Source organism: Coregonus clupeaformis, chromosome 7 (genome assembly GCF_020615455.1).
Source record: "Coregonus clupeaformis isolate EN_2021a chromosome 7, ASM2061545v1, whole genome shotgun sequence".
Lineage (NCBI taxonomy): Eukaryota > Metazoa > Chordata > Actinopteri > Salmoniformes > Salmonidae > Coregonus > Coregonus clupeaformis.
This window is the reverse complement of record NC_059198.1, coordinates 72,196,882-72,221,015: the sequence shown is the minus strand read 5'-3', so window position 1 is coordinate 72,221,015 and position 24,134 is coordinate 72,196,882. Positions and strand designations below refer to the sequence as shown.

Sequence of the window (24,134 nt, the reverse complement as noted above, 5' to 3'; positions counted from 1 at the left end):
CAATCAACCAACCAACCAACCAACCAACCATTTTGCTCACCTTCTCTTGTCCTATGATTGTGTTAGTGACTGAGCTCAATTACCTCCCTCCTCCCCCTTGTCCCCCTAACCCTGTCCCTCCAGTCAGCTCACCTGCCCTGGTCCCGTCGTTGTCCAGCAGGGGAATGTAGTCCGTCTTGCCCACCGTCTCGCCCACCTGGTCGTCAAAGGCCTCAGCCTCCAGCTGGGCCACAAAGTCCCTCTCCACCAGGTCCTCGGGGCCAGCCTGGGGCACACTGTCCGTCAGAGCATCGCTCAGACTCAGGTCCAGCTCTGCCATGGTTCTGGGGGGAGACAGAGACAGAGACAAGCAGGGGTGTAAGGTTGGATACAGAATTTAAATGGGATGCAGGAAGGACAGTTTTGGATGGATGAAACATTTGAGTTACATGCACAAATGTCAAAATATATACCGCAGGAGAAACATGCACATACATGTATATATACAGATTGCACATACAGTTTGAGGTAATAAAATAGCTACAACATAATTTCATGATGTGGAGCTATAAACATCAGTGTATGTTACATTTCAACTGTACCAACAAGTCATATTTGATATTTAGCAGAAGCATCATTTATGAATTCTCCAAACCAGCATCCCAGACAGAGCCAGCGGGCAGGCCTCCTGAGGTTCCAGCTCTCTCTCTATCTAACACTGCCTGTAATGTAATGTCCTTCTGGGCCACAAGGCCTCTCTGCTAGGCCCACACAGACCCAATAATCTGGGACATCCACGGATGTTCCCAATGAGAGAACAGCACACTCTAGGCTACATGATGCTATAGCACTAGGGCAAGTACACAGACAGACAGACAGACACTCAGGGAAAAGGCCTGCTGATGATCAGGCCAGAGAGAAAGACACAGCTCTAGGGTCATCTGACCAACGGCAGCTGTGAGAATCTGCCGAGTCATATGGTGTCATCTTTCACCGACGTCGAAGGGGTAATGACAGGTTATAATCCTGCTCAGTGGTCCCTCCATCCCCTATCCCTCTCTCCCTCCCTCTCCCTCTCGCTCTCTCTTTCTCCGTTTTCATTTCCCCACAGGCTAAGCATTACCATTCCCTCATTCTTTCCTCCTCTCCGTTCCTCTCCCTCCTATAATCTCTCCTCCATTCTTCCCTTTTCACTCCAACCCCTCCTCCCTCTGGCTTCCTCAATCAGGGAGATTAGGATAGCATGTGCCAATGGTGTATCAGAGAGAGGGATTAGGGATAGGGAAGAACAGAAGAGCAGAGCAGCACACGCTCCAGCAAAACCTCCCTCCCTCCCAGCCCAGGGCAGTGAGGGCACCTAACCTGGCCTGCATCTCTCTCCATCTCTCTTCATCCCTCTCTCTGCATCTTTCCTTCTCTGCACACTTTCAAATTGTGGACGTAAATAAAGAGTTTCCTAAGTGACCAGCCAGTGTACTGGTACAGTGTGAAGTGACAGAGCTCATTGTAGGGCTACTGTCTGTATGGTTGGGCTCTCTCTCTCTCTCTCTGTCTCTCTCGCTTTTCACAGAGCAGTCTGTGTGTATTTACAGCATAACACAGGAGCTCCATCTGCTGGACAGTCTGGGAGGTGACAATGCCTATAGGCTTCCGCATGCTTCGGTTCGGCTGGCGCTTCCTTTAAAAGCGTAGTACTGTTTGTCCATCTTGAGATGCCGTAGCCAGTATACACTTCCTCAAAGAAGTCCAAATTAATTTAAGATAACTCAAGAAATCTGTCATTCATTTAGAAGTTTTTGCAGAGGAGATCTTAGTCAAGCAATTTTAAAGATGTTTGGTGCAGTATTTCTCAAGTGAAAAATGTTGCATGAAAACAAGTCATCTATCGTTGAATGACAACAAACACTTAATTGATGAATCCCTACTGTTGACCAATGACCGAAGAAGGGGCGTAGACTTCGGTTCCGAACTTCGGCTTGCCTCCCGAAGAAAACATTTGTGCACGAACAGCCAAAAAAAACCTTGCCGAAGACCAAAACATCACAAAATGCTGTCATAATATATGCACAAACTGTTCCGAACGGTTTCGGATGGGAAGCATACGGACGCCTTAACACGTTATAGGTATTGCCTTTTCAGTGACTTCTGATTTGAAAGCCCAGTCATTGGGCTTTTTTTCTCAACACTTTTTTGTTGTTTTATTCTACTTTTTTTATTAAAAATAAATGCACTGTTGGTTAAGGGCTGTAAGTAAGCATTTCACTGTAATGTCTGCACCTGTTGTATTTGGCGCATGTGGCCAATAACATTTGATTTGACTTGATTTGATTGGTACAACATTGAGTCAATGGCAGATTGCTATAGTATTGAGGCACAGAACTGGTTTTACAGTGTCTGACTTAACAGTGTCTGCTTTACATATGGGCAATTCCAAGGTAACGGAATTATGCTGAGACACCGATTTTTCACTTTAAAATGTATGCCAAACAAAATCCATTGATTTCAAAGTTTAAAAAACCATACAACTCTATGAACAAGGACTACTTTTAACAGTGAAGATGCAAAGTTTGGTAACAGAATGACGGCACCAACAGCACAAGCCGTCATTCTGTTACCAAACTTTGAGTCTGCACTCTTCTTCAAGTAAATGTGTTTTTGTCAAATTCTCTGTGTAAATTGTTAAAAGTAGTCCTTGTGGGGGCCTCCCGAGTGGCGCAGTGGTCTAAGGCACTGCATCGCAGTATTGCGGCGTCACTACAGCCTGGGGTTCGATCCCGTTACCGGGAGTCCCATAGGGCGGTGCACAATTGGCCCAGCGTCGTCCAGGTTAGGGGAGGGTTTGGCCGGGGGGTCTTTACTTGGCTCATCGCGCTCTAGCAACTCCTTGTGGCGGGCCGGGCACCTGCAGGCTGACTTCGGTCATCAGTTGAACGGTGTTTCCTCCAACACATTGGTGCAGCTGGCTTCCGGGTTAAGCGAGCGGGTGTTAAGAAGCGCGGTTTGGCGGGTCGTTTCGGAGGATGCATGACTCGACCTTCGCCTATCCTGAGCCCGTTGGAGAGTTGCAGCGATGAGTACAATGTCGTAATCACGAAATTGGGGAGAAAAAATAATAATAATTGTAGTCCTTGTGCATAGACTTGCATGGTTTGTTAAACTTTGTTTGGCATACATTTTAAAGTGACAAAATCTAAGTGTCAGTGTAATACCGTTACCATGGAATTGCCCATATGTGTTGTCCTGTATGAAGTGAAAACTATATTTCCCTACGGGGCTATGAAGACCGACTCAAACTTGAACATTCACAATACAGAGTGTAAGACTCAAACAGTCTATATGCCTCAGTAGTATCCAGGCAATTCCACGGCAACAGAGTGATGCTGAGACTCAGATGTTTCACTTTAAAATGTATGCCAAACAAAAACCAATGATTGCATAGTTTAAAAAAAAAAACTACATACAACTCTATGTACAAGGGTGACTTTTACCAATTTCCACTGAACATTTTAGAAAAACACATTTACTTGAAGAACAGTGCAGATGCAAAGTTTGGTAACAGAATGACGGTTGTTGGTAACAGAATGACGGCACCAACAGCACAAACAGTCATTCTGTTAACAAACTTGCATCTTTGACAATCATGGCATTTAAACTGCTGTTGAAATTGAATTGGCTGAATTGCTAGAGCTCTAAGAAAACACCCCAAAGGTTGTTGCTGCAGTTTTGGCTCAGATTCTAACATTAACCTCTTGAATACAATTTGGTGTGGCCACTCGGAAACCATTTTGTTTCAACAAAGGAAGGAAACCAAAGGAAAGCCAGGCTTTCTATTGTGCGGTCTGACCAACAAATGTCCCACGGGACGTCTAGTACTCTGGCTGATGTGGCAGTGTGTGTGTGTGTGTCCCCGTTGGATGACATAAGGCCATGGATAAGGTTAATCCTCTCTAATCTGCTGCAACAGATCACTATAGTATGTAAAGTAGCCGACAGCACACATAGGTGAATCATAGAAACATGTGAAATGAGGATAAACAAAACTGACATTCTGTCATACTAAAGGCAAACTGGAAATTCAGGACGAAATAACCAGCATGTTTTCACAGCTAAATCTTTCACCAGAGTGAAACAAAGATAAACAAATGTTTAAAGACCCCATGCAGTCTTTTAAATTGTATTTTTAAATCGTTGCTGTATGTCTAATAAATCACTGTGTACATTTATTTCATGAAAATAACTCAAAATATATTTTTTGTATCATTTCTTTTCCTGAGCCTCCTTTTGCCATTGAAATGCTCAGTCTGATCGTGTGGGCGTGTTGATATAAATGTAAATATATTTACATACACAGCCCTGATTGGTGGATAGGATCGTTTATACCCCTCGTATTAAACTCTGGACCTCGAAGCCAGTTCCACTCCTTTTTATTCATTCTTTCCCTCTAATCAGGGACTGATTTAGACCTGGGACACCAGGTGGGTGCAATTAATTATCAGGTAGAACAGAAAATCAGCAGGCTGCAGACCTCGTAGGGTAAGAGTTGAATACCCCTGGTCTAGCCTACCCCGGATATATTTAAGCAATAAGGCCAGAGGAGGTGTGGTATATGTCCAATATACCACGGCTAAGGGGTGTTCTTATGCACAACGCAACGCAGAGTGCCTGGTACAACACCTAGCCATGGTATATACCACAAACCCAGAGGAGCCTTACTGCTATTATAAACTGGTTAGCAGCGTAATTAGACCAGTAGAAAAAAAGGGTCATGCCCATGGTATACGGTCTGATATTCCACGGCTTTCAGCCAATCAGCATTCAGGGCTTGATCCACCCGGTTTATAAATGCAAATAAATGCATTGTTCAGAATAATCCGATCAGATTGTGATGTCATGCTGTCAGCCAAAAACTCCATCCTACCTCTAAACAGGCTGAAATTCTAGAACTTTTTTTTTCTAAAAGCTCTTCCGCTAAAAGGGCATTATCACGATTTCAAAGTGTTATTTCAAGCTCATATTGTGGGAAAAATAAAAATATATTTTTTGACTGCACTGCCCCTTTAAGAGTATTTCAAAATGGCCATCTGTCACAAAAGCAGCCACAATAGCAGACAGTGCGCCATACCTGACGTAATGACGTGGTAGATCAGCGCCTTTGCGGGTTCTTTAAGTGGCACTCGTACGTGTTGACACGACAGACATGGCAGATACTGCAGGTGCACTATTTAGCGTGTGCTGCAGCCTAAGTGGTGTGTGGGTTTCCCTATCAGCTTACTGCAGTCACCCTTGGCACTATGCCAAGCCAGGACCCAGACCTACAAGGGATGCAAGGGTCACCCACAAGTACAGTTTGAAAGTGAAGGTTAGTATCGAATTAGATTAGTGCTGCTGTCTTCTCCTTGCCTGTCCTCTGCAAAATCACTTCAAACTCAATTCCAATTCTTCCAAACACTGTAGCTACAGTACAGCACTTCTGGACACTGACATCCTTGAACACGAATGAGGAACTGGAAGGACCCAGACAACTGTGGTCATTGGTCAATGTTTGCCCGGCTGTAACAACAGTGTTTTCCTTAGGGGAAAAGTGGCACATGTACTGGGCTGTCCTAAATTGCAAGGTCCGCGGTCCTTGTGACGCCAAAACAACTGTCTGGCAGCTTGATACCATTTATTTTCTGTGGTAGGCCTGCCATTTGGGTTGCGGTCACAACCGGGGGATGAGGTCACACAGTCTGTCCAATGAGGTCATTGGCTTCTCAGACACTTCCTGGGGCGTGTCTGTGTGGGAGGAAATGAGGTCACGGTGGTGCTCTCGTTATGCTGTGACCTCTCTCAGGTAGACCACACCCTTTCCTGTTCATCTAGGACGTCTGGGGTTAGGACTGTTACTACGTCAACTGGTTTTACAGAAAAGTAGCCTTGTGTTGTGAAGGTTTGGGAGAGTTATTTTTGTCCTAAAAAATAACAAAGTCAAGATCCTGAAGGAATTAGCCACAACACACCAATCAGTTCCAAACCACCAATTGGAAAATATTTTGTATTATAACTTTTAATAGAACCTTTAATTACTTCCTACAAATCTTTAAATAAATCACAAAAACCCCAGACAAGACGTCATGTTCATTACTGAGCAGATAGAAAACAGCTATGGAGGAATTCTGACCTCGAATGTCACATTCTAGGAGAGGTGATGACACTGTTCTGGTTTAGCAGGCATTCTGTCCTTCTTACTCTAATGGCATGTAGCGTATCTCTGAATGTGTGTGTGTGTGTCTGAGACTCAATGAATATGTATGTTTTTGTGCAGTGACTCTTTCTGGCTGGCACCCAGTGGTCTTTGAATCTTGAAAAACAGCCCTCGCTCACCTCTCAGTTGAACTTCAACAGGACTGGCATCTGATAGGCCCCAGCCAACCGTGTGTGTGTGTGTGTGTGTGTGTGTGTGTGTGTATGCCTGAGGCCCTGTACAGCGCACCGCTTCCCTTTTTCTGCACCACCACTTCTGTTTTTGTTTCTACTGATCTGCATAGACAGCTGACACAGGCCTTTTTCTCCATGCTGTTTTTCAAAGGCCTGTTCACACATGACCTGATGGCTGAAATTACAAGCAGGTGGTTCCCTGTGACGGTTCCATGGAGCTAAACTCTAAAATCATTCAAATTGGATAATGTCTTTACGCTTGGATTTTGCAGTCTACTGGATGCCACTATGTTTTAAAATGTATTATTTATTTTATTATTACAAAATTAACGCAACTCACTTTCCTTCTTATTATCCACATCTGTGATAGATTCTGGGATAAAACTGATTAGGCTACATTCATAGATTTAAACACTTCCAATCTCTCTCCAGTACAATAACATGTCCCTGTGAGTGAGTGAGTGAGTGAGTGAGTGAGTGAGTGAGTGAGTGAGTGAGTGAGTGAGTGGCCCTGGGGGAAGCCTGCTGAGCCTAGCCCCCATCTGAAGCTAGCTATGGTTACAGTTACACTCAATACCGCCAAGACTAACCCCTGCCTTATCAATCAATACACAGCCTTAAAAGATACATTTACATTTACAGTCATTTAGCAGGCGCTCTTATCCAGTGCATTAATTTTCATACTTTTTAGTACTGGTCCCCTGTGAAAATCGAACCCACAACCCTGGCGTTGCAAGCGCCATGCTCTACCAACTGAGCCACACAGGACTAGAGACAGTGGGATCTCACTTCAAAGGGTGGACTCACTCCTTTTATCTGGTGACCATGAACTGCAGCTCTCCCCCAACCCACTCAACAGTTCACTCAGAGGAGGAGAAGACCGTGCCTTGTAGTTCAGTATGTAGCCTGTTCACAATGTTTCAAAACACACTACAATCAATATACTGTAAATATACGGCCAAGACAGGTTTTGAAAATAATGGGACGGACCAACATCAACATTTCCAACGCTTATGGCTGCAACAATATTTTCTTATCCTTTTTTTATTACTAGTGCTGATTTAAAAAGGAAGTGCCCATTCGATAATTCAAACCCAAAATAAAGTCAGTATGCAGCAGTGAAAGCTGAAACAAAATACCTCTCAAATGAAAACGTGCTGTAGAGTCCTTCTGGTTGTGTGACTGACTGTGGGTCAGTTGATGATGTTGACAACAGGCCCAGTGTCCAGTTGTGATGTTGATCTAAGTTAGATGGTGTCTTCAACATTCCTCCTGGTCTGATTCACTACCAGCCCACGCCACACAATCAACAGCACTGTACTGTGCACCACTGTGTCTATCAATACCCCTGACTAGATCAGGGATGGGCAATTTTGATGGGGGTGGGGGCCGCAGTGGCTTGCGGGTCTGCGTACCTACATCCAAACCCACACATTGTTGGGGGGAGCCCCCCAACCTTGCGACCAAAACATTTTAGCGGCCCCCCTCTTGACAGCGGAGAGAAAAAAAAAAAACTTTAAGAGTTACTTTCCTGCAATTCTACACATCTTGCCATGGGGCGTAGAGAAAATGTTATACTTTTAAAGCAAGTTTTCTGCAATTCTACACATTTTGCCATGGGGCGGAGAGAAGACATTGCAATTTTATAACACATCTCATGCAATTCTACTAATTTTGCCATGGGTCAGAGAGAACATTTTTCAGTGTTAAAGCTAATTTCATGCAATTCTGCACATTTTGCATTGGGTGGATAGAAATGTTTCTGATATCTGAGTGAGAGTGACTAAGTAAATTAATGGGGGTCCTCCAGTTGGTAATTCGACCATGATTACTACAAGTCTATTACTAGATAGCTGGCTAGACTAACTTACCAATCCCCCCCAAAAAATTGCTGACATGGGCCTGTATTGATGTACTTCAACTTGACAAACAGAAGTGTAGGACATGGCAACAAGCATGACACTATAGTAGACATAACCGTATTATAACAGTAGCTACAATAAGATAGTAAAGCTGGCTAGCTATCTAGCTAACGTTAGCTAGGCTAATTGAGACTAGCTACATAACTTGAACTGTGGACTTTCTCCCCTTCTGAATCCTACAGCAAATAACAACAACTCCATTCAGATTATTAAGTAGCAGCGTGTCAGAAGTGCTTCAACCTCATCAAATATAAGATCAGAACATTGTCAGAGTCAACAGGAGAGGTTATTTCACAGCTTAGAGTGACGAAAAGTAGCTAGTTAACAGCTAACTGCTCTTTTGCGTCTCGTCATTGAGCCGCCCAAGGCCGAGCCGTTGCTATGGATACTAACAATTTAAGTTATTTCTGATTTCGGGTTCGGGCAGAACAGGGCCTTATTTTTGGCAGAAGCAATCAGGCCTGGGTAGGGCCTGAATGTCGGGCATGGGTAGGGCTCGGGCTTAAAATTCATGCATGTGCAGGGCTCTAGTTCTTTGTGCTAGGGTTGTTTATGTAAGAGTGTGGTAGCGTGGAGAGGTATATGTTCAGTCAGGCTTTGCCACAAAGGCCTGCATGGAGTTACTGTTTCATACAGGTTAATGAGAGAGAGAGAGAGAGAGAGAGGGCGAGAGAGAGAGAGGGCGAGAGAGAGAGAGAGAGGGCGAGAGAGAGAGAGAGAGGGCGAGAGAGAGAGAGAGGGGGCGAGAGAGAGAGCGGGCGAGAGAGAGAGAGAGGGCGAGAGAGAGAGAGAGGGTGAGAGAGAGAGAGATGAAAGAGAGAGAAAGACCCTGGAGGCTACAGCTCTGACAATGTGAGACGAGTTCTCTCAGGAATGCAGGGAGGTGGCAGCCCTGCCTCACACAGGAACCCCAGGGAGGTGTGTGTGTGTGTGTGTGTATGTCTGCACACACTGATAATGGGTCTCATGTGGGTAACAGGTGTGGCACTGTGAACTACAAGTGAGGTATAGTGTGTGTGTGTGTGTGTGGCTGCCGTTAATGATCCGGATGTACGGCTGTACAGATCAGAGGCTCAGGCTCCGCCTCCCTGGTGTGTAGCCCTACCCCGAGGCAGACACAGTGTGATTGACAGGGCTGACTCCATGGGCCAAGCACGCTCCCCCTGCTCAGTGCTCAGGACACAAGGCTAACCACCTTTTTAGTCAAGACTATACGGACTCTATTTTAACAAACCAAACACAATAGCAAATTTAAGCACTGGCGGTAGAGCTATAGGTTCGGGTGTGTGTCAGGAATATTTGAGCTATTTTGACAGCCGTTATTATGAGTGCAATAGCTGGCAGTGGCGCGAAAGGGCTGGGTTTTGATAAATGAACACTGGTCAATCAAGGCGTTCCATTGCTTATACTGCATGTGTTTGTCTCAAGTTCTGTAGGTTATTGACGGTCTTAGCGTTGCCATCAACTCCAATTCGGCTGGGGGACGGAATATTTTTGTCGTAGTCCATTGTGGATTGATACTACATTTTATTAAATAGCATAGGCTACAGTAATGAGTGACAGCAACAGTAAAACATTTGTTAAAATAACATCCAGTGTTTGCTCAATATGTTTGGAGTGTTGACAGTCAACATTGTTGTAATTGGCTTTAACTAGTATAGGCCTTTACGCATGGCACTTCTCTTCAAATAAAGGCACGTTCTCAATAAGCAAGATATAGCCGTGCCTACCGTTGATATGGCGTTATACTGAAACAATTAAGCCTATGTTTGGAGGAGCGAGTCTTTGGTAACCGGACAAAGGCGCTCTTTGGACATGGGGATGGATACAAGCCGAATGGAGTATGCACTGCAGGTAGGGATACAAGCCGAATGGAGTATGCACTGCAGGTAGGGATACAAGCCGAATGGAGTATGCACTGCAGGTAGGGATACAAGCCGAATGGAGTATGCACTGCAGGTAGGGATACAAGCCGAATGGAGTATGCACTGCAGGTAGGGATACAAGCCGAATGGAGTATGCACTGCAGGTAGGGATACAAGCCGAATGGAGTATGCACTGCAGGTAGGGATATGTGAATTGTGAATAATGCAAAAGCACGTCGACAAAAATGTCACAAGTAGACTATTATATGGATAGAAATAGCCATACGCTTTGCTGTTGACCCAGCTTTCATTATAGAAGGATAAGGGTAGCCTACTAAGGGTTTGTTTTGTAATCAAACTAAATGGAAAACAAGCAATTGTTACAGGAAAATAACTTTAATGTTTCTAATGTGAGTGTCACCGGATTATCTCATCTCTTGTTCCATGGTGGGCATATAGCCTACCATGTTTTCCAAAATAATAACAGGAGCTGGCTAAAATAATGTAATAGCCTACATACATAAAAAGGGGATGTCCTCACTGTTCTGCTGCTACCAAACTTGATCTTTTAATAAAGCTTTGGTGATTTATTTCAAAGCGGTCTCACGAGCCAAACCCTTTATCGACAGTCTTGACTACTTGGCGAATGCATTGGGCAGGACAACAAAAAAAACTACCTTCATTGAGAGGAGGGGAGGCTATGCTTGGTTTTTAATCTAATGAAACATTATGTTTTTAAATACGATGTTTACCGGCACAAAAAGCACATCTCTCTTGTTCCATGTACATATGGGCACTGTGCATCACGGCTGGATAGGCTGCGCTCCCGTTGTCAATATCCATGCCATGACCAACCATGTTACCGCTAAGACCAGCTTTCTGTTGGTCTTAAATATCCCCACCAGCGCATACTGAAATTGGCACTTTGCCCTAGATGTAGACGTGGACTGTGGTTAATGGGAGCTTCCAGGGGGATGCACGTTCAGGTAGAAATACATTCAGTAGAGCAGACATGATTGCCTGTTATGCTAGGTATTTAGAACTGTACCATCTCTATACATTATGTTTCTATCTGTAGTGTTCTAAACATTGCAGCCCTTTGAATAATCCCCAGGTCAGCAAGCCATAGAAACCCCAGCATGCGTTGTCCTGCTCTCTGGTGTAGGGTTAGTCTCATGAGGGCTCTGTCTTAGCAGGTAGGAAGGCCCAGTTCAAAACAAAGCCTGTGGATTATACACTGTGGAGAGCACCAGCAGTGGCATAGCACTCATTCAGTCATGGTGTGGTTTCTGTGATCACCCGATTCAAACAGTTTGGTTCCTCTGGTCAACTTGGACCTGGTGTTCACATTGACTACTGCTGCTCAGAATGTTGCAGACAAAGACAGATGGTTTGTCACTGTCACACACAAACACATACATTCACGCACCCACCCACATGTCAAAATGCAATTTTCACAGAGGTGCCATTCCTCTCCTGGTACGGGGAAAACAACATGTCAGGATGGCACGTCACATGGACCAAAATAGTCTGGTTACGTGCTGCAACACAACCATCACTCAATCAGGGATGAGTGGTGTATGTTCCACATATGAATAATATGTCAGAAACATATTAATAATGCAATGGTGTCATCCTCTAAGGCTTTATGAGCAGGAGGGAAATCAACTAGCACTGTTTGCTCTTTCCTGCTGTGTGGTGTGTGTTTGCTTTCCCAATGTCTGGGTAAATCGATGGTAAAAAGAACAGCAGAGCCCTTGGGAGGGAGGGGGGGGTCCCTCACGACGGCCTCCCAAAAAACTGCTGTCAGCCATCCAACTGCTGCGTAAGGAGAGAGGGAGGAGAAGGAGAGAGGGAAGAAAGGAGGAGGGGAGAGAGATGGGGCTTATCCTCTGAGCTGACATTGCAGCGGCACACTGATTACTGAGACAGGTCATCTGTGCTCAGATTGTGTGTGTGTATGTGTAAGCAAATCTGTAAATGCAACAGCAGATGTTCTTGTATGAGTGTGCATGTGTGCCACAGAGATTGTATTTGCATAAATGTGTGTGTGTGTGTGTGTGTGTGTGTGTGTGTGTGTGTGTGTGTGTGTATGTGTTCCTTTTGTGCATTTGTCCTTGCCTGTGGAGGAGGAGTGGCAGCACACATCCAGTCATCTCCATATTAAAGACAAGTGTTTCCTCTGAAGAGCCTGTGTATGTCTTTGATGTGTAGACCTCTTCACTGAGCGTTCTTAACTGACTTGCCTAGTTAAATAAAGGGTAAATAAATCAAATAAAGACCCAGTGTGATTCATGCTAATATTGTGCTTGTTGCTCCAGTTTGGTTTGCTGCCCCCTCCAGACACAGAGGGTATTCATACTTACTAGACTACAATCCTTACTAGACTGCAATGTAAACCTGCGAACTTGTCATGTGTTGACCGCTACCTCTGACACCCGCCCGACAGTTGCCCCCCTCTAAGCAGGGCAGTGTAAACAGAAATGTCTCACTGAGCCAACACTCTTACAGTAAACATTTTAATTGCATAGCAATGTTTTAGAAACAGCTCAAATATACAGACATTTTCCTTATTTTTTTAGACTTGTTTTAAGGAGTTTTTATCTGAAATTATAGTAACAGCCTGTTACATTCTGAAATTGTAGCCGTAGCTTTAAATCTCAAGTGTTTATTTAGACGTTTTTGCTTGACTGCACTAAGCCACCAAGGTCCATGCAAGAAGCAACTCCCCAGGGAATTACTAACATTTTCAGTCGCAATTTGCTTTTACCTCATATAATGACTTCCATGATATTGATCAACTGAAGGTTGGTTTGTTCTATGGTAACTTTAATACGATAGCTTGTATAAGCCTAAGAGCTTGTGCTAGCTATGGTTTAGCTAAACATCAGCATTCAGCTACAGCCAGCACGTTTGTGAAGGTGCAGAAGTTATTTTGTTTAGCTAGCTAGCTAGCTAGCTTGTTAGCGAATGTTACCTAGCTGTGTAGCATATATTATAATATCAATGACAGTGTATGATAATGTTACTGTACTTTTATATTTGTATGGGAATACAAATATAAAAGTACTAACAGCTAATTGAATGTGTACGGACAGAAAATAAACAATTTAAATGTCTGCACATGCTTGTGGATGGTCACATTATTCAAGAGTGTAATTAGGGCTGGGTGATATGGCCTAAAAATCATATCTTGATTTTGTCAAACGTATGTTTTCTCTAAATAAGCTTTGTTGTACAATAAAATGTCAAATACACTGCATTTCAAACAGTCAGCAATAATCTAATGAATTCACGGCTTGTGAAATTATACCTAGGCTAAATATAAGCCTTCCACAACCATAAGACCCACTAATAATGTAATTATTTTATCAAAATAGTTTAACATGCTTTTATGTAATAATCACTGATCTGGCTTTCAAGTCTATGAAAATGCCCTTTTTGTTACATATTTAACCAGAACCATGAATAATGTACATTCACTAATACTGACTATCTTCTTGTAGCAGGCATTATAGAAAATTACCACAGGTCTCATAAACAATATCTCAAGCACCACATACTAGTGAGTAGCCAGCTAATCTTTATATTTCAAGTCTAGCCAACGTGGATCTATTTGCTAGCTAACAAGGTAGAACAGTTTAATTGTTATGAACACACCCTTCTGACCAACTATTTGAACAGCATGCTAGTAGGGCTGGGATGATACCAGTATCGCAATATTTTTTCCATGGCAAAAAATGAAACCACAAAGCAGACCAAACTCCTTTGTCCTTTAAAATAAATGTGATTCTGGATGACAACATAATGATGTTTGTTTCCAACATTAGGGCTGTTTTCCTAAAGAAGTTAAATTTGCTTCGTGTTTTGTTTCCTTGCAGCGATGCAGCGATACTAACGAGTATCGCGATACTGGTATCGTCCCGGCCCTACATGCTAGCCTGTCCATTTTGTTCAGACGTTGAAATCTAGTGACCTACCTTATTTCTCAGAATGAGAACTAGTTGCCAATTCCTTATATAATTGTGTTTTATGCTTATTGCACATTTATAAAAACACAGACTAAACAGCTAGTATAAAAGTATTTGGCTAAAATGCTGCCAGCAGCACGTGGTACCGCAATTAAGCGCGTGACAAATTGAGCATTGATTTTCCAGAATCAATGTTTATTGATACTCCCATTTTAGTAGTGTCTGTTCTGCGCGCAATTTGAGTAGTTGAGACTAGGGCTTTGGCGGTCATTAAATTTTGTCAGCCAGTGATTGTCAAGCAAATAACTGCCGGTCTCACGGTAATTGACCGTTAATTAACATAAACACATTTAGCATCTCCTGGCTTCCACACATAGCCTAAAAGCCACTGATGCGGACCTTTGGAACATCTACATTTTAAAAACTCTAATAAATCCTTCACAATAAATCCATTATTTATTTTAGACAGGTCTAAAGAAACATGATATGAAGAAAATTTAGCATACTCTGAGTTGTCCTGATGTTAGGCCCTGATTTGATTTGCAATACATTCTAAGGCTGCATGATGAGACTCTAATGATGATTTGAAAAATGTTGCATGAAAGGCATGAGCTCTGCTTAGTTTTTTGCACAGGCTGTACACACTTCATCAGTCTCTCATTCAAATTTGACAAGCACTTGATAATGCCTCGAATTTCCTGGCGGCATCCCCTTTGTGTGCCCATAATGTCCCCTAAAAAAATCCAGGCCTTTTGCGGCCAGTGGCTGTCCTGCCCTTGGGCTGAATATAATCATTATAATTCCCTTCTCCCGGCTGGGCACACCGAAGCACTTCTCACTCATATGGCTCTCTGTCACGTGATCGGGTCTTTCTCACAGGCTACAAATGAAGACATACATATCGGGGACATCGGAGTCCTTATCCAATTCCGAGGCGCATATTGAAGAATTTGGAAGAAATGTCCATATTTAATTTGTCAGCCAACAAGATGAGTAGGCCTAACGAACAGTAAAAGCACTAGCCTATGTCAATCCATTATCCCCCATAGTACAAAAGTTGATCTATTCTATGCGATAAATAAATACTCCAAACATAGTCTGGGACAGTTGTGGGATGCGATAGATCCCAAATTAATACAACCACTAGCATCCCCACAAAAAATTAAGTAATAAGACTAACGCAACAGATCAGAGCGTTTAGCTTAAAATGTTGATAAACTATTGGGCTATTTCTTCACATTATAAGCGCAGCAATGCGCACACGGCAGTAGGCTACAGTGGGGAAAAAAAGTATTTAGTCAGCCACCAATTGTGCAAGTTCTCCCACTTAAAAAGAGGAGAGAGGCCTGTAATTTTCATCATAGGTACACGTCAACTATGACAGACAAATTGAGAATTTTTTTTCCAGAAAATCACATTGTAGGATTTTTAATGAATTTATTTGCAAATTATGGTGGAAAATAAGTATTTGGTCACCTACAAACAAGCAAGATTTCTGGCTCTCACAGACCTGTAACTTCTTCTTTAAGAGGCTCCTCTGTCCTCCACTCGTTACCTGTATTAATGGCACCTGTTTGAACTTGTTATCAGTATAAAAGACACCTGTCCACAACCTCAAACAGTCACACTCCAAACTCCACTATGGCCAAGACCAAAGAGCTGTCAAAGGACACCAGAAACAAAATTGTAGACCTGCACCAGGCTGGGAAGACTGAATCTGCAATAGGTAAGCAGCTTGGTTTGAAGAAATCAACTGTGGGAGCAATTATTAGGAAATGGAAGACATACAAGACCACTGATAATCTCCCCCGATCTGGGGCTCCACGCAAGATCTCACCCCGTGGGGTCAAAATGATCACAAGAACGGTGAGCAAAAATCCCAGAACCACACGGGGGGGACCTAGTGAATGACCTGCAGAGAGCTGGGACCAAAGTAACAAAGCCTACCATCAGTAACACACTACGCCGCCAGGGACTCAAATCCTGCAGTGCCAGACGTGTCCCCCTGCTTAAGCCAGTACATGTCCAGGCCCGTCTGAAGTTTGCTAGAGTGCATTTGGATGATCCAGAAGAGGATTGGGACAATGTCATATGGTCAGATGAAACCAAAATAGAACTTTTTGGTAAAAACTCAACTCGTCGTGTTTGGAGGACAAAGAATGCTGAGTTGCATCCAAAGAACACCATACCTACTGTGAAGCATGGGGGTGGAAACATCATGCTTTGGGGCTGTTTTTCTGCAAAGGGACCAGGACGACTGATCCGTGTAAAGGAAAGAATGAATGGGGCCATGTATCGTGAGATTTTGAGTGAAAACCTCCTTCCATCAGCAAGGGCATTGAAGATGAAACGTGGCTGGGTCTTTCAGCATGACAATGATTCCAAACACACCGCCCGGGCAACGAAGGAGTGGCTTCGTAAGAAGCATTTCAAGGTCCTGGAGTGGCCTAGCCAGTCTCCAGATCTCAACCCCATAGAAAATCTTTGGAGGGAGTTGAAAGTCTGTGTTGCCCAGCGACAGCCCCAAAACATCACTGCTCTAGAGGAGATCTGCATGGAGGAATGGGCCAAAATACCAGCAACAGTGTGTGAAAACCTTGTGAAGACTTACAGAAACGTTTGACCTGTGTCATTGCCAACAAAGGGTATATAACAAAGTATTGAGAAACTTTTGTTATTGACCAAATACTTTTTTTCCCACCATAATTTGCAAATAAATTCATAAAAAATCCTACAATGTGATTTTCAGGATTTTTTTTTCTAATTTTGTCTGTCATAGTTGACGTGTACCTATGATGAAAATTACAGGCCTCTCTCATCTTTTTAAGTGGGAGAACTTGCACAATTGGTGGCTGACTAAATACTTTTTTCCCCCACTGTATAAGCAGGAATGTTCCATTAGCAGGAAAACACAATTCTCAAAAGTGACTGCAAGTGTGATTATGCGTGTAATGCTTTTACTATAAAGGTGCATTTTCATGGTGAGAATTATCTTCCCCAAACTTGAAACTCACGCGCTGCATATGTATGCCAGTTAGGCTCTACACCCGTTGTAAAGTGGATTAATTTGCTTAATTTTAAGAAGTTATTTGGCCACTTTGCTTGTGATACAAATGTTGGGTTATATGTTTAGATTTTTTATATATTCTAAGGCTGCATGATGCGACTCTAATGATGATTTGAAAGAAGTTGCATGAAAGGCATGAGCTCTACATTTTGACAAGCACTTGATAATGCCTTGAATTTCCCGGCGGCAAACATATCATTCACAAATGATGGGTTAATATTGTCACCTATCAGACTATTCTTGATTTAATCTTGTCTTTAGATATACTAAATAATATATGTGTGAAATTAGTTTTGATTTAGAATGGACCATTATCATGCACCTGTCTCGAAACAGGGGCAGCGGAAAAAAATACATGTCACCTATACACTTAAATAGCGAATGGATGACGCTATTCCCGTGGTTCATTTTCATGCCATCCTGGTGTAAAGAGAAGCATTGTGCCTAATATTAGGAAAGTTGAGAAATAAATATAGTACCTGATGGGATCCTTCTCTTTTTAATAGAGACCATCACTCTGTTTTCTCATGCAATTTCATAGCGTATAGAAATGTTGCGCAACATGAGCTCATGGCCTCTCATGAAGTGTTTGATTTGATTTTCGATAACATTTGCATTGATGTCAGAGTGATTAGAGGGACAATAAAGTGCTGAGTACCAGGATGTTAGCACGTTTGGTAGGCTCCTAATGACCATCAGCAGCATCAGAGCTTGGAGAAGCCTAATTACCGTGACTAAACTGTCATGTGGAATTTGACTGCCATCATAACTTGTGAACGCTGGTGTGGCGGTAATACGGTAACCGTAACAGTCCTAGATGAGACAAAAAAAGGGTACCGTTAGAAAGGGTCACTTCTCCTCTATTACAGAAATATAATATCTCAATGTGTTTCAGTGTCCATATGACCGATTCTGTTGGAACAAATCTCAAAAGCAAATAGCGAGTTGAAACCGCTTGTCAGAGAGGAAGAAGTGATCTCTCATCTTTGTTGTTGTGAGTGGCAGGGGGAGGGGCTTGGTGTGTGTAAACAGGAAGGTGTACACAGCACAGAAGGAGCGAAGGAGACGAGACCAAAAAGACAACATGAGAACAAGCGGACTGAAACGCTAAAAAAAAAAAAAAAAAGATTATTGCGATACAGGCATTTGGAATTTCGTTCTAAAACATACATTCAAATTAATCAAATTAATTTGATATATCGCCAAGCCCTAATTGTAATAGGTTTTAGAAGAAAAGTTGCTTGGATTGTTAAATAGTTTGTGCTTACTGGCTAGTGGCTACTGGAAAGCAATGATGGAATGTGAATTGAAAAGTAAAAATCTCTTTTGCCACTCAGCTCCTCAGACTCTCCATCTCTTGTAGTGGGAATTGGGCCTGATGCCTGGCTTGTTAACCCCACAGTAGGCCTGTGTCAGGGGCCGGAGAAAGGACCAGTGTCTGGCCCAGAGTGTGTGTGTGTGAGTGAGAGAGAGAGAGAGCGAGAGAAACAGACCAACAAAGAGAGAAAGACAGAAAGCGAGAAATACAGAGACAGAAAGACCTACAATGATTAAGCAAGGAGGAAAGCGAGAGAGAGAGAGAGAGAGAGAGCGAGAGAGAGAGATCCATTAAGGAGAGAGGACATGAGAGTGAAAGAAAGAGATACAGTTGAAGTCGGAAGTTTACATACACCTTAGCAAAATACATTTAAACTCTAGTAAAAATTCCCTGTCTTAGGTCAGTTAGGATCAACACTTTATATTAAGAGTGTGAAATGTCAGAATAATAGTAGAGATAATTATTTATTTCAGCTTTTATTTCTTTCATCACATTCCCAGTGGGTCAGAAGTTTACATACACTCAATTAGTATTTGGTAACATTGCCTTTAAATTGTTTAACTTGGATCAAACATTTCGGGTAGCCTTCCACAAGCTTCCCACAATAAGTTGGGTGAATTCTGGCCCATTCCTCCTGACAGAGCTGGTGTAACTGAGTCAGGTTTGTAGGCCTCCTTGCTCGCACATGCTTTTTCAGTTCTGCCCACAGATTTTCTATAAGATTGAGGTCAGGGCTTTGTGATGGCCACTCCAATACCTTGACTTTGTTGTCCTTAAGCCATTTTGCCACAACTTTGGAAGTATGCTTGGGGTCATTGTCCATTTGGAAGACCCATTTGCGATCAAGCTTTAACTTCCTGACTGATGTCTTGAGATGTTGCTTCAATATATCCACATACTTTTCCTTCCTCATGATGCCATCTATTTTGTGAAGTGCACCAGTCCCTCCTGCAGCAAAGAACCCCCACAGCATGATGCTGCCACCCTCGTGATTCACGGTTGGGATGGTGTTCTTTGGCTTGCAAGCCCCCCCCCTTTCCTCCAAACATAACGATGGTCATTATGGCCAAACAGATCTATTTTTGTTTCATCAGACCAGAGGACATTTCTCCAAAAAGTACGATCTTTGTCCCCATGTGCAGTTGCAAACCGTAGTCTGGCTTTTTTATGGTGGTTTTGGAGCGGTGGCTTCTTCCTTGCTGAGTGGCCTTTCAGGTTATGTCGATCTACAGTGAGGGAAAAAAGTATTTGATCCCCTGCTGATTTTATACGTTTGCCCACTGACAAAGACATGATCAGTCTATAATTTTAATGGTCGGTTTATTTGAACAGTGAGAGACAGAATAACAACAAAAATATCCAGAAAAACGCATGTCAAAAATGGCATAAATTGATTTGCATTTGAAATTAGGGAAATAAGTATTTCACCCCTCTGCAAAACATGACTTAGTACTTGGTGGCAAAACCCTTGTTGGCAATCACAGAGGTCAGACGTTTCTTGTAGTTGGCCACCAGGTTTGCACACATCTCAGGAGGGATTTTGTTCCACTCCCCTTTGCAGATCTTCTCCAAGTCATTAAGGTTTCGAGGCTGACGTTTGGCTCGAACCTTCAGCTCCCTCAACAGATTTTCTATGGGATTAAGGTCTGGAGACTGGCTAGGCCTCCTTTGTTGCCTTGGCCATGTGTTTTGTCATGCTGGAATACCCATCCACGACCCATTTTCAATGCCCTGGCTGAGGGAAGGAGGTTCTCACCCAAGATTTGATGGTACATGGCCCCGTCCATCGTCCCTTTGATGCGGTGAAGTTGTCCTGTCCCCTTAGCAGAAAAACACCCCCAAAGCATAATGTTTCCACCTCCATGTTTGACGGAGGGGATGGTGTTCTTGGGGTCATAGGCAGCATTCCTCCTCCTCCAAACATGGCGAGTTGAGTTGATGCCAAAGAGCTCGATTTTGGTCTCATCTGACCACAACACTTTCACCCAGTTCTCCTCTGAATCATTCAGATGTCCATTGGCAAACTTCAGATGGCCCTGTATATGTGCTTTCTTGAACAGGGGGACCTTGCGGGCGCTGCAGGATTTCAGTCCTTCACGGTGTAGTGTGTTACCAATTGTTTTCTTGGTGACTATGGTCCCAGCTGCCTTGAGATCATTGACAAGATCCTCCCGTGTAGTTCTGGGCTGATTCCTTACCGTTCTCATGATCATTGCAACTCCACGAGGTGAGATCTTGCATGGAGCCCCAGGCCGAGGGAGATTGACAGTTATTTTGTGTTTCTTCCATTTGCGAATAATCGCACCAACTGTTGTCACCTTCTCACCAAGCTGCTTGGCGATGGTCTTGTAGCCCATTCCAGCCTTGTGTAGGTCTACAATCTTGTCCCTGACATCCTTGGAGAGCTCTTTGGTCTTGGCCATGGTGGAGAGTTTGGAATCTGATTGATTGATTGCTTCTGTGGATAGGTGTCTTTTATACAGGTAACAAACTGAGATTAGGAGCACTCCCTTTAAGAGTGTGCTCCTAATCTCAGCTCGTTACCTGTATAAAAGACACCTGGGAGCCAGAAATCTTTCTGATTGAGAGGGGGTCAATTACTTATTTCCCTCATTAAAATGCAAATCAATTTATAACATTTTTGACATGCGTTTTTCTGGATTTTCTTGTTGTTATTCTGTCTCTCACTGTTCAAATAAACCTACCATTAAAATTATAGACTGATCATTTCTTTGTCAGTGGGCAAACGTACAAAATCAGCAGGGGATAAAATACTTTTTTCCCTCACTGTAGGACTCGTTTTACTGTGGATATAGATACTTTTGTACCTGTTTCCTCCAGCATCTTCACAAGGTCCTTTGCTGTTGTTCTGGGATTGATTTGCACTTTTCGCACCAAAGTACGTTCATCTCTAGGAGACAGAACGCGTCTCCTTCCTGAGTGGTATGACGGCTGCGTGGTCCCATGGTGTTTATACTTGCGTACTATTGTTTGTACAGATGAACGTGGTACCTTCAGGCGTTTGGAAATTGCTCCCAAGGATGAACCAGACTTGTGGAGGTCTACCAAATTTTTGTTATATTGGTCTTGGCTGATTTCTTTTGATTTTCCCATGATGTCAAGCAAAGAGGCACTGCGTTTGAAGGTAGGCCTTGAAATACATCCACAGGTACACCTCCAATTGACTCAAATGATGTCAATTAGCCTATCAGAAGCTTCTAAAGCCATGACATCATTTTCTGGAATTTTCCAAGCCGTTTAAAGGCACAGTCAACTTAGTGTATGTAAACTTCTGACCCACAGGAATTGTGATACAGTGAATTATAAGTGAAATAATCTGTCTGTAAACAATTGTTGGAAAAATTACTTGTGTCATGCAAAAAGTAGATGTCCTACCCGACTTGCCAAAACTATAGTTTGTTAACAAGAAATTTGTGGAGTGGTTGAAAAACAAGTTTGAATGACTCCAACCTAAGTGTATGTAAACTTCCGACTTCAACTGTATATAAAAAGATAGAGAGGTCCTGTGAGTTGTAGCTATGTCCTCCTCTCCCTAATGGTATTAGTGCACTCAGGGACATTTCTGTTCTATATAATTCAGACCCTGATGTAGCCCATTAGGTTGTACTCTGGAAGAGGGAGGAGGGAGAGAGAGAGAGCACAGTTCTGCTCTGACAGTACCGAAGCCACTGCCACACCCTGTACTAACCAATCCCACTCTCCACTCCTCCTTGGGCCTCTTTCTCGTCTGAGTCTCTGTGTGGGAGGGTGAGGGTTGGGGTTGGGTTAGAGGAGAGAGTGACAGAGAATGAATTCCCTGTGCCAATTCCCCAATGTCTCCCTCCTACGCGTATGTGCATGTAGGTACTCTCTCGCTCACACACCACACTTCCACCCTAAACGTTCACACACACACTGACACAGTTATGGGTCTATGTGTTTGCCAGGATTGGAAACTATGCTGCCCATTGTTGCAGAGCGAGGCTTGACACATCGCAATGGAACGCACAGCAGCACACACACAAAGGACAATTGTAATCCCAAAACAAACACTAACACACAGGTAGCAGACACACTAAGTCTGAGGGAACATTAGTGAACAAATAAACTAAAGCTCAGTCCTATGTTATGTGGTATTAATGGTTAATAGTAAGTACTCCAAAAGAGAGTCAAGTAACGGTACTAATAGCATGTCTGTCTGTCTGTCTGTCTGTCTGTCTGTCTGTCTGTCTGTCTGTCTGTCTGTGTGTCTGTGTGTCTGTGTGTGTGTCTGTGTGTGTGTCTGTGTGTGTGTGGATAATGGTGGTGTTGGATGTGTCCCAGGGGACACGGTAGCTATAATTCTGCTGGAGGCCTGATTGACAGTTAAAGCCGAGCTGCGGCCCAGCTGCTACCGTTGTCCTGTTGCAGGGGATTACACCGCCCGCCAAACCTTTGCCACTTCACTCCTCTTTCCTCTCATCTCTCGCCATCCTTCTCTCTATTCTTCATTCAGCCGCTGCTGTCACACAATCTCAAAGTCATGGATGACTACTTGGCCGAAAGCCAACCAATTTAAAGCACAGAATGATATCGCTCGCCGGTTTATCCTCCATTTAACTAAAGTCCCATATAGCAATCTCCTACTCTTCCCATCCTTACATTCTAACCTCACCATCATTCCATTCCATTCCATAGTTGTTGTGTCCCTGGTTCTCTGCCCTTCTATCCATCCTATCTTCCTGTTGTTTTTCACTGTTTTGATAAAAAGTGCTTGCACTTAAAATGTCTATGTAGCAGTCTAAGCTTTGAATTTTTCATAAGAGATCCCAAGCAAAGCGCTGTACAGTATAGTACTGTTTGATAATGGATCAATTGACGTGGTTTAAGACCAGTGATTATGAATGCATAATTCATGTAAACTAGAAAGGTTTCTGTTGATGCACTGCCAAATGGAGGGAGGGAGCTTTGCCTTGAACTGGCAGAAAACACAAACAAACTAAAAGAGGATGGTGATTTGATAGGCTAATATAGAAACACAAGATGTGAATGGGTGAAACTTGTCTACAACGATACTGAACAAGCTCAAACAACACAATCTGGCACAATCATAAACAACACTTAAGAAATCACCAATCGATATCCCACAAAACTCAAAGTAAAATGGCCGTCTTTGGACTGATTCCTCTTGCTATTATCCAGGTGTGAAAAAGTAACAACTATGACCGACCACCAACTAACACAACCTACTTCAAGGTGAGAATAAATATTGGAGGTGCTATACACAATGCCAACAACACTTCATTATCCTCTCAGAAATGACAACCTAGCGTAATTGAGATAGGCCATTGTTCCATCCAATCACAGACCCATATTCTTCCAATCAGCCAGCAGACAATGTACAACTCCAGTCCCATTCGGAGCACCCTGGAAATACAAGAACCCTTCTGCCAGCACATTAGACTGCCTGGAATGGGTCCAAAACGAACACACAAACATGTCTGAATGAGACAGTTACAGTCAGAGCTAGGAGAGATGAAGCGAGGGATGTTCCATTGGGTGAATGATTGATGCTTTTATAGGGAGACACAGTCCTGTCCCATTAGGTTTACAACA

The 24,134-nt window shown here is 43.2% G+C and overlaps 1 protein-coding gene across 7 annotated transcripts in view; it reads right to left on the bottom strand.

Moving 5' to 3' along the window:
* LOC121569141 (microtubule-associated protein 4) overlaps positions 1 to 24,134 on the bottom strand; it is a 143,914-nt gene that overhangs the window by 114,777 nt on the left and 5,003 nt on the right. For all 7 annotated transcript variants that reach the window (XM_041879817.2, XM_041879814.2, XM_041879816.2 and 4 more), the window contains exon 2: positions 133 to 323. In XM_041879817.2, coding sequence (XP_041735751.2) covers positions 133 to 319 — 187 coding nt within the window. In that variant the 5' untranslated portion in view covers positions 320 to 323. The remainder of the gene's footprint in view (positions 1 to 132; positions 324 to 24,134) is intronic.